The sequence below is a fragment of the Pinus tabuliformis genome, chromosome 7 (genome assembly GCF_031772625.1).
Source record: "Pinus tabuliformis cultivar Carrire ecotype Pingquan chromosome 7, CPIR1, whole genome shotgun sequence".
NCBI lineage: Eukaryota > Viridiplantae > Streptophyta > Pinopsida > Pinales > Pinaceae > Pinus > Pinus tabuliformis.
In genome coordinates, this window is record NC_142293.1 from 240,127,404 (window position 1) to 240,139,005 (window position 11,602).

At 33.9% G+C, this 11,602-nt stretch overlaps 1 protein-coding gene across 2 annotated transcripts; it reads left to right on the forward strand.

Annotated features, from left to right (window-relative positions):
* The first annotated feature begins 1,807 nt into the window (after positions 1 to 1,807).
* On the forward strand, positions 1,808 to 11,155 carry LOC149246748 (uncharacterized). 2 transcript variants are annotated; one of them, XM_089458010.1, is made up of 7 exons: positions 1,808 to 1,962; positions 2,117 to 2,336; positions 3,927 to 4,116; positions 4,289 to 4,395; positions 4,736 to 4,934; positions 9,967 to 10,217; positions 10,372 to 11,155. In XM_089458010.1, exons 1-7 carry the CDS (start codon positions 1,925 to 1,927, stop codon positions 10,741 to 10,743), a joined length of 1,377 nt encoding a protein of 458 aa, XP_089314136.1. In that variant the 5' UTR covers positions 1,808 to 1,924; the 3' UTR covers positions 10,744 to 11,155. The 2 variants fall into 2 exon arrangements, with proteins under 2 accessions (XP_089314136.1, XP_089314137.1); XM_089458011.1 differs by lacking the exons at positions 1,808 to 1,962; positions 2,117 to 2,336 and adding an exon at positions 2,410 to 2,431.
* The last annotated feature ends 447 nt before the right edge of the window (positions 11,156 to 11,602 follow it).

Here is an 11,602-nt window from a genome sequence, read left to right on the forward strand (position 1 = left end):
TGTGGTTCCTTTTGAATAACAAAGTTTTAACCTAAGATATTTTGCAGAAGAGGAATTTTGTGGGACTTGAATGGTGTTGTGTTTACAAACAAGAGAATAAAACAAACTCCCATCTTATTTTGTCTTACTAATATACAAAGTAGATTTGGAATGAGGTAGAAGGAATGACAAGTTTGAAAAATGCTTGGAATGAGAATACTATAGAGGATTCTCTTGGAACCTGGCACACTAATAGGGAAACCAAAAGTTAGAAGTCTCTCCTCTTAACTGTTACTTGGGGAGTTTGGCTTGTCATAAACACAAAATTGTTTGAGGATAAGGATACATTACCTTTAAAATGTATTATCCAAAGTTTAAGTATACTAGTTATCTTTCCTAAGTTTTGGGAAAAATACTATATAAGATAGTAATTAACAAATATTTCCCATGGTATTCTTCAACAGTGATTCTCAAGGGAGCGGGGGAGATACTTCATCTTTCTATGTTCCATAGCATATCTTTCAAAGAAGGAGTTGGCCAAGAATCAAATATCTTTTGTGAATTAATGACCCTAAAATTTGTATTGATGTTGGCTTTGGAACATGGTTTACTCACATACAAATATATGGGGATTCCTTGTAATTTAGTTGATGAAACAAGAGCCGGTCTCAAAAATTTCATGCTCTAGCCTTTGTTTCTTGATATTTTATCTTTACCATTAACCTTCACTCATATTTCCTATGCATATGTCTAAAGGGACAAAAACAAGATGATGGATGACTTATCCAAAGCAAAGTTATAGTTGGATGGAAGAGCTTGGCAAATCTTTCATTGAGCACAAATAATCTTTGGATATAAATTTTTATTCATACATCCTAGTCTTTTGGGTTGCTTTATTAACATATGGGCAATGGATGAAACAAATAAGGAAAGATATCTAATACATTTTATACGGAAAAAAAAACCATGTTAGATTTAGAAAATTATGAAAAGAAACAATTTTCTTTTGGTAGAAAAAGGATATTGTGCTTATGTATGAAGTTTCTTAAATGTTTATATATAAGAGAAGTATTATAAATCTTATTTGTTATAAACTTTATGAAGAATCTTATTTTGTTATAAACTTTACGAAACATATATGAATGTTTAATAATTTGTGACTATAAAATTAGAATTTGAGTGAGCCTAACGATTAAGAACAAGTTTCCTTTTAAGAAATTGTAGGTTCAAATCTAGAGGGGGTAGAGTATGTACAACTTTATAAATTATAACAATTAAATTATTGTGTAGGGCAAGGCCCTTGTTCTACAAACAGGGTCTCATACACCAATTTGGTATGTGAATCCCTTATCCCACAAACATGAGATTCTCATACACCAATATGATATGTGAATCCATTATCCCACAAATAAAAAATCTCATATACCAATTTGATGTCTAATTTTTTTGATTAATTTAAACCCTTAAAAATTAAACCTTAAATTTCATAATTTACATCATATTTAATAACATAACGACTGTCAAAATTAAATATCTAACTTAACATTAAAATTACTCTACCGCCCTTAAGATTTAACATTACAATATTTACATAGCAATACCCCATCCGGCTACAAGCCAAAACCTACTAAATACAATGATATATTTAGAGTTTGAAAGTCCCTTGACCAAACATTAAATTAATAGCTTCCTCTCCACGTAAATCTTATCCTCAGTAGCTTAAAATCAAAATCGAATTCAATGCCAAAATTATAACTAATTTATAAAAAGAAAATTATTTAATTAAAATTCTGAGTGGATAGTCATTCACATCAGGGAAAACAAAATATCTAATGATCCCTGTTATATAATGTAGTGTGAGCAGTATCAAAACCCAACAAAGATTCTGAGAGGTATCAAAACCAACACAGATTCTGAACTAAGTTGGGTTGGATACTGTGCAAACATGTTGGCAGTTGCTTACCTTTCACCCAGAGGTGTCAGGTAAGCCACGACATCACTTGCTTTCTTCTCGACATGCTGAATTTTGTTACTATTGCAAAAATTCATTAGAAAATTCAGTACAGGTAGATCCATTCTGTGAGGATGATGCTGCTGCTCTATGATTATTTGTATTCATGTTGTGTTGTTGGGATAGGATTGGTGGAAATTTCCATGTAAGAGCATGTTCTGCAACAAATGGCGGAAAGCAAAGTCAAGACTATAGTAATAGACAAAGCAAATACAAATTTATGAAACACGGCCAGGAAGACTACTACCAAGTACTTGGCGTTCCTGTTGGTGCTTCTCCCCAAGATATTCGGAAGGCTTACAGGAAATTGCAAAAGAAATATCATCCGGACATTGCAGGAGAGGAGGTGTGTATTGCATTTAAACTAGGATAGAACCATTTAAGTCAGGGTTTGATATGTATGTCAGGGTAGTATATTATGCGGACATTGCAGGAGAGGAGGTGTGTATTGCATTTAAACTAGGATAGAACCATTTAAGTCAGGGTTTGATATGTATGTCAGGGTAGTATATTATGGATAAATATTAAGCACCATACACTAAGTCAATTATGATTCATTGTTTTTTTTTTTCTTGTTTGGATGAGAATAAAATAATATTTAATGGACGTGATGAAAAAACATTAACATGATGCTTAATATCTGCATATCCTAAAGTCCAATATATCTTCCAAAACTTGTGTATCTCTAATTTCAATATTTGGCAAATGGCCCATTGCTTCAGTTTAGTTAACTCTGTGTTAATGCCCATATTCAACGCACTTAGTAGCATCTAAATTCAATGTACATAATGTAGTAGCTAGATTCTAGATTCAATACATTGTTACATAAACAGTGGCAGTGACACACATAAATGAAAGAGTCATGGATCAGGGATCACCTCGTCTCACATGGGTTGTAGAACACACCTCACTCTTTTCAGTGCAACTTACACAAATACATCTAAAGCTGGGTCTTGTATGCACCTAGAAATTGTAAAGCTCAAAGTTGCAAAATTTGAGATCCAATATTTGATATGCTGGCTATTTATTTGAACTTGAAATATCCATCCTTGAGCTTCACAACCTTAGCTTCATCATCTTGAGGTGCATATCAGACCACTATTAAATCTTACAGAGATGTGTGCTAGTGTCCATATTCAATACTGGCTTAGTACCCCGTCTAGATTCAGTGCACTGTTATGTCACCAGTTTGAAGTTGCATATTTTGAGTTCCAATAATTGATATGTCAGCGGAATTGTGTGAATTCAAGATATGCATCCTTGAACTTTGCAACCTCAAGGTGCATATCAAACAAGGTTTATAATATATAGGTTTATTTTAATGTCCATATTCAATGCACTGTCTAGATTCAATGTTGTTAAAAAAATGGATATACATGCAAGTTGATATAACGCCCTATCCCCGCTGTAGAATGCACCTCACTTTTCTTGGTGCAACTAAGATAAACTCATCTGAGCATGGGTTAGGTATCTACCTTGAACTAGTGAAGATCAAGGTTATGTATTTTGCATTTCACTAGATCATACATTAGTCATTTGAGTGAACATGATACATGCATCCATGAGTTTTGCACTTCAAGGTGCATCCTAGAGCAAGTTTAGATGGGTTTGTGCCAGTGTTCTCATTCAGTGAATCCAATCCACAATTTAGATTGAAAGCACTATGACATAGATAGCTGTGCACAAACACATACACATATCAAGAAAGATGGGTGTGTGCCTGTCTCATTCAGTGAATCCAATGACAATCTAGATTCACAGCACTATGATATAGATAAGTGTGCACAAACACATACACATGAAAAATGGATAGAGCCCCCACTCCTAGATGGGCTGTCAAATGCACTTTGCTTTTCTAGGTGCAGAAATATAAAATATACTCAAGTTTGCATCTATCATGACATTGTTTCAATGATTAAGTTATTCATGCCTGCAGGGACATGCAACGGCACTCTTGCTGAATGAGGCTTACCAAATCCTCATGAGAGATGATCTTAGAGCAAAATATGATGTTTTACATGGCAAAATCTCTCACGTGAATGGTCAATTCACAGGTTTGGCTTACAGTTCATGGAATGGACCTGAAAGGCCAGAAGCCCTCTTTGTTGATGAAAATGCTTGTATAGGTAATCCTTAAGCTTTGCTTGCTTAGAGCTTTGGTGATTATAATTAAGGATATTCATAGACAAACAAATAACGAATTACCAATAAGGGGTTAGGAAAAAGGGTCCAGTACTTCTCACAAATGATTAAATCAGACCTGCTTTTCCTGCTTTATAATTCATGTTATGAATGTAGGTTGTCGAGAATGTGTTTTTCATGCAAGTAAGACGTTCGTAATGGATGAAGCTTTGGGCTGTGCTCGTGTCAAAGTTCAGTATGGGGATGATGATTCTCAGATTAAGGTACAGCAGTGATTCAGTTATTCACCTATTTTTACAGTCATTGAGGTTCGTATTCTGTCTATAATTAAGAGAACTATCTAAGCATGGGAATCATGATGCTGTTAATAAGGTATGGACTGGTAACAGTTCTGTATCTACCTTGACAAGCTTTCATACTTATATACGCCTATAACTCAGAGAATGTACAGAAAGACAGCTTAGAGCAGAGTATCCAGAATCACTACTCCTAGTTTATAGCTTGTTAAACCAATATAATAGAGGAACTTAGAGAAGATTTGAATGTCAGAAAGTTGAGCCTGTCAGTTACCTTTTTTTGAATGTCGAAAGTTTTGGGTGACAGGTTTCTATGGATTCTTGTCCTGTAAACTGCATCCACTGGGTTGATAGAGAAGACTTGCCAATACTCGAGTTTTTGGCTCGGCCACGTCCCAAAGACAGCAACGGTATATTTGGTGGAGGTTGGGAGCGACCTTCAAATGTTTTCATGGCAGCAGAAACATTAAAGAGACAGCTGAATGAAATGCAAACCAGCAAAACTGGTAATATCTCATTTCTATATGCCTGAGTGTTCTTACGCCTTTACTGCACATTTTATGTGCTGCTTCTTCCTTCTTCTTTTTTAAGGTTGGACATAATCTCAAAGCTTTTATGTCTTACATCTTACAAAATTTTCAATTCTTATTTTTTAAGGTTGGACATAATCTCAAAGCTTTTATGTCTTACATCTTACAAAATTTTCAAATTTAAATTACTTTATAATGATTCATGCCATTAATTTTTCTATATTATTGGAGTTGGCATTTAAATTCTAGTCTATATACTAATATAAAAGAGATGTATAATTCTTTGAAAGCTGAATCTATATTTCTTTTATATATATATATTAATTATTTTAAATAAAAAATAATATCAACTATAGTAAAAATAAAAAAGATTATATATATTTCCAATTAGTTTTAATTAAAAACATTATAAAACATCAATAATCTTATTTTATACAAGAGATCTGGTAAAAATATTTTACTCTCTCCAAACCATAAATAAATTATTTTGATATGTGATTTTATATTAATTTAGAAAGATGAAGTGATTAAAAAAAATGAAAAAAAAAAAAACTTATATTTTCCACCCATATATATATATATATCATAATAAAATAGTATAATTCCCTAAAAATATATTTAAAAGTAAAAAAATTCAGTTACTTAATATATTTAAATAAGATATTTCACAATATAAAGTCGCAATATATTTAATAATATGTTAATAACATAAAAATATTTTAATATGGAATGTGGTAAATAAACAAACATTTCAATTTAACTATGCATATATGTACAAAGGAATTGAAAAAAATAAATTGTTATGGTTAAAACATTTTAAAAGCATTTCAAGTAGTTTCAAGATTTTACATTTGGTTCTTTTTCAAGTAATTTTTAGAATAATCCTGTCTAAAATCTAGCAAAGATTTGTTGGAAGGGGAATTGCAAGTTTAAGCTTTGTAGTTTAAGCAATCCGTGCCCAAAAAGATTTTCAAGGCATTGAATCTATTTTATATTCAAAAAATGTAATTTAAATCATGAAAATTATCCATGGTATACATATAATTAGTATAAATCCATCTTTTCCACGAATCAAACACATTAGAAATCAAATCTCTAAATATACAAACCTTTTTTCAAAATTTACACTCTAAAAACGATTTCAATCTTTTAACAATAATAAATATCTATACTAATATGATGCTTTTAGTATTAAAGCATCAGTTATATTGCCCATGACTGCAATATGCCGTAAGTTATAACTAATAGTGTACAATTTTCTCACTGGAACTAGGTGTCGAACTGACTTCTTTGTACTATATGCTCACTTAAGAATGTACAGTAGCTCAGATTGGTTTAGATATTGAGATTATATCTACATATCTATTGCGATTATATCTCCATATCTGCGATACTGATATATAGGGCTACATGAAATTGACCCAACCTTCAATAGATTTGGTCAGAAACGTTGTAGATTATTTAATTTGATTTTTGTTTATGATTTTTAATCTTCAGTTTTTATTAGTTTAAATTTTAACCATATCAACAGTTAAAAAAATAAAAAAATATATAGTAAAAATGTCGAAGGGTCCATCATTATTATTTTGAAAATAAAAATTGATTGGTAAATGAATAAAAATGGTTGTAACGAACCAACAGAAATTGATTGGTAAATGAATAAAAATGGTTGTAACGAACCAACAGTGATTGAGATTATGTTTCTGAAATTCACATTTTTTTAATCTTTGATAGCAGTGGGGAACTTTTCCCTAATGTGATGTCGATGCATGTATTTTTATCAACAATGAAATGTTAGCAAATGTATTATGTAAGCTGTTTTGACAGTTAATTACTTGCAATGAAATAATTTAAATATCTAGATCATGTATTTTTGATAGTTTGGAACAATATGGGAGAGGTTTTTCCAAGCATATTTTTGGACATAATTCTAGTTAACTTTGACTAAAGACAGGGCTAGGAGAAAATGTGGTAAACACATTATAGCAGTCCACTTTGTACCTTTTATTTTGATGTGGCGTGATTGATTGCAAGCATGTCTCCCTATTCCTTCATGTTACTTAAACTTCATTTAAACTCTTTAATTTGGCAATTTGTGTATACTTAAGTGAAAATAGGGTGTGCTTCCTCTGAGGCTTCTATTAGCAAAGTCCAAAATTCTCCAAGCATATTCTTGCTAAATAATTCTAGTTAACCTTGACTAAAGACTAGGGCTAGGAGAAAATGTGGTAAACACATTATAGCGGTCCACATTGTACATTTTATTTTGATGTGGCGTGATTGATTACAAACATGTCTCCATGTTCCTTCATGCTACTTAAACTTCATTTACACTCTATAATTTGGCAATTTGTTTATACCTCAGTGAAAATAGGGTGTGCTGCCTTTGAGGCTTTTATTAGCAAGTCCAAAATTCAATACTTAGGGTTGGATTGTTAAATTTTTTTTATCATCTTAAAGTCATAAACATAGACAAATTACGGGATTTTTATTTAGTAAATTTGTGATATGGTGCATGTATTTGTGGGATATTAAAAAGTACCTCTAATATAGACTAGATATTGATTAATTTCTTCTAAAAATTCTTTTGTTGAGCTCCTCTCCCAATACATCTTTCCACCCCTGATACCTATTATATATTGACTCTATTTCTGATAATTTTAAAACTCCTTTATAAATTAACATGATAATATATTGGTCAACAAAATAAAACCCATATGACACCAATAAAATTAACAAAAAAGAACTAACATACCCGAATATCATGCCCCTACCTTACTTGCCTTTTTTTCTTTTATTTCTTGACATCCATCCAAATTTTACCCTCATGGTAATCAACAAAATCATTGATAACCATCCGCCACTAGTTGTTAGGTTTAGGGGGTTGAGTTGCATTCTTTGGATCAAAAGAATGCTAATTGTTCAAAAGAGAAACACTTTATGGGCTTCTACCAAGGAATGTGCAAGTGCACACGTGTAGTTTGATCAAATCTTGTAATAGTGCCTTCCACTGGAACAAAAAGGTTTGACTTGTTTGTAAAAATGGTAATTTCACTTATGGTGCTAGACATGAAACCTCTATCTTGAGGGTTCATCTCCTTGGCAAATCTTGTTTTAGCATTGAGTGCACACAATGTAACATTCAGGTAGAGTTTAGGGACTTTCGAACTATGTGATATCATCTCATCAGCTTACTTGTTTCAAGTGTTAGGCTCCCTCATTTTTCAAAGCATTTGGTTAGTTTGGAAAGTGGTTGTAGGTTTGGTTCATTGCCGATGTGAGGGAAGCAAGGAAAATTGGGACTTACCCTGTTGGCCCGTTTGAGTTAGAGGGTTCAAGATTCTTGTATAGTGGCCATCTCCACTTCCAACCTCCTAGATTTAAGAAAAGCATTGTTTTCTTGAGTGATTTGTGGGACATAGCTTCTTGTTCCAGGGAGGAGTGGTGCTCTTGCTTAGGAGTATGGCCTCCTTGCGCCTAATCATCTTCTCAATTATGGAGTTGCAAGAACTTATCCTGGAGATTGAGTTATTTAAAATGACCATTAGGATGCTTGTGCTATTTTGGAGGGGCCAGAGTTGCTGCTTTGGTATCCGATTTCTGCAGTATGATTCTCATCATTTGTATTCCATGCTTCATCAAGGACATCCATTATCTCTGGTTCTTATTGCGCATTGGCTCTTCATGGATTTAGAGGATAGATGGATTCATTTCCTACATAATGTTTGGTCAATTCAGCTTTCTTATAAGCTAAGAGCTTTTGCCTGGGTCGTGATTTATCAAAGGGGTTTCATCTGAGGCCAGGTTGTCCAAGAGTGGACTCTCCAATGGCCTGTGTCATATTTTTCAGCACTTGATACAATTAAACACATATTTTCAGATTGTTAGTTTGTCAAGCAATGTTGGAGGTTTCTTGAAGATTAGTGCTCAAGGGTGTTTTAGGATAGGGTTTGTTGGTAGTTAGCTTTATTTGGTGATTGTTCCTCTTAAGTTCTTCCTGCTTTTACACTGCTTTGACATCGTTTAAGAGTCTCTACTGTATTTATTCTTTAAAAAATTAGGTGTAAGGCTGCTTTTGCACATGAGGTTAGCTCTCTGTCTTTTGTTCAATGTGTTGAAATGAGATACACATTGGCTTCTAGCCAAAGGAGCTCTTTTGATAAAAAAATACCTATTCATTGGATCTAGGTAGCTATTCTAACTTTATTTCAGCTCTGGTTGCTCTGAAAAAGAGGTTATGATTACCATTATATATACTCTTCCAATTTTTTATTTCTTTGATATAGTTTCAATTTGTAAATATAAGACATATTTTGAAAAACAAAAAAAATGGTAATTTTAATATTTACACACAACTTATTGCTTGTATTCTCATTCCACTTTTTTAGTGATTAGACCCTGTGTACCAAACCGCTGATTCCAACCTTTTTTGTTCAAGATTCACACTGGAATTCTCAATATTGATTTGCAATGAGCTCACCTTGTTTTGCACTGGTTTTTCCACCCACTTTGTCTTTTTGCCACTTGATCATCTTGAAAATTCCCTTTGTTAACCCACTTGACTGTTGGTAAGGATTCGACCACCTACTTTCACTTATGGTCCTGCCTGTTAACCCACTTGACTGTTGGTAAGGATTCGACCACCTACTTTCACTTATGGTCCTGCCAGTTGAGTCATTTGCAACACAAACAAAACAAAATTCCTATAAAGTGGCAGCTGGCCTCAATGAGGATCGTCATCCAATGACATCCGGATGATGAATTCTGCCCACTGTCCATGGAAGCAAGACCGGGGGGCACTCTGCATACCGCCCCTCATGTGAAGTACTGGCAAATTATCCCTTCCAACGACTACTCACCAAAGACAAAAGTGAAAGAACCATCCCACTGAAAATGGTTCTAATATTTCCCGTCTGTATATAGTGTTAGCGAATGGTTTCTATGTATCGTTAAAGGACCATCTCATTAAAAATTGTTCTAATATTTTCCATGTTCTTATTTACCTCAGAATCATCAGTGGTTGAGGAGACAATAGCTCAGCAGAAGGCAAGGATGAATGCTATCCTCGAGTTAAGAGTCGGGACATTATGGTGGTTTTGGTCCTGGATAAATCAGTTCAATAATAATGATTCCACAAGCAATGAACGGCAGAAATCCAACTCTGAGCAAACCATTTCGTGGCCATGGAAAGGTCTTTTTGGCCGCTCTTGCACGTCTGAGCTCCTTGCCCTCCCTGTAAGCAAGTCCCAAGTGAGAAAGGTAATTGCAGTTTACATTTAAACTATGTTGGAGGAAACACTCTGTTTCCTGCATGGATGTTTCCTAAAAAAATCTCACTTTCCTTAAATTTAGACTTTATAGTGTTTGATAGAGTGAAATAGTTTAAATTCTAATGTGCATAACACTTTGCCAGACTGTAGAGCTTATCAAAGAATGGGCAAACACTTTTGCCTCCTCTAGTGAAGTGCCTCTTCCTATGCCATTTCGTGTGGAGCTCTTGGAGAATGGTGTCCAACTGAGCTTGATTAGGGCAACTGATGGAGTTATACAGTGTGTAGGTTCATTTGTTGTAACAGTGGAACAACTTTCTCAATCATCAACCTTGTCTGACAAAGAGAGGACTGAAGAAATGTCGGACAGTGATTGGTTTGTCTATGTAAGGCGGCAAGGCACAACTGGAACGGACTCACTTCCAGGCGAACGTAGAATAGTTCGGGATCTGAAAAAACAATTACTGGGGAAAGATAATTCTTACACGACATACTATATTCACCATGATTCATAATCTCTTCCATGAATATGTGTACATAGCCTTCTGAACCCATATCCACATGCAAAATAGTTGAACATCTATGTTTTACATACTATATTCACCATGATTCATAATCTCTTCCATGAGTATGTGTACAGAGCCTTCTGAACCCATATCCACATGCAAAATAGTTGAACATCCATGTTTTACATGCTAGTATAAGATATCCAGCAATTTGTGATGTTGTACCATGTAAGGGCTGCATAGAGCTCTAGTACTCCGTTTATGCATGTACATATTGTTGAAACTTGAAACTCCCCTTTCTACACATTTTCTAATTTATCCCCACTGTTCATTGTGCACCCATTACACCAGCAATATGCTAGTATGAATACAAATACAGGTATGATTTAAAGAACTGGAGTTTATTCATGAAATTTTTCTAGTAAGTGTGTCAATTTATTGCATGTTTTCTATTTGCTGATGAATGATCAAACTTCAAATCAAGGCACTGTATTTGGTTTCGGGTAATTACTGTGAAATATGCCATTTGTTTTTAGATATAATGTGGGCTAAATGTCTAAAGCATCTTTTTCTTCATCGACATAGTCATAATTGATCTAGATGCGAGAGGCAGCACAGGAAGATACTGTTGCTAAGAAAGGACATTTAAGTGTTTACGAAAGTCCTGAGGCATTATAATACATAACCACAAACAGCCATTGATTCGATTTTGAGATCCTGATTGTTGCACTGCTAAGTGGCTTGGTGTTGGGCAGTTTGAATCTCACAATACAGTTTGGAGTTTCTTAGAATTTGGTCAAGTAATAAATACTCTGTTGGCTAAACATGAACATGTGGGAATCGAACTCTGTTGGCTAAACATGAACAT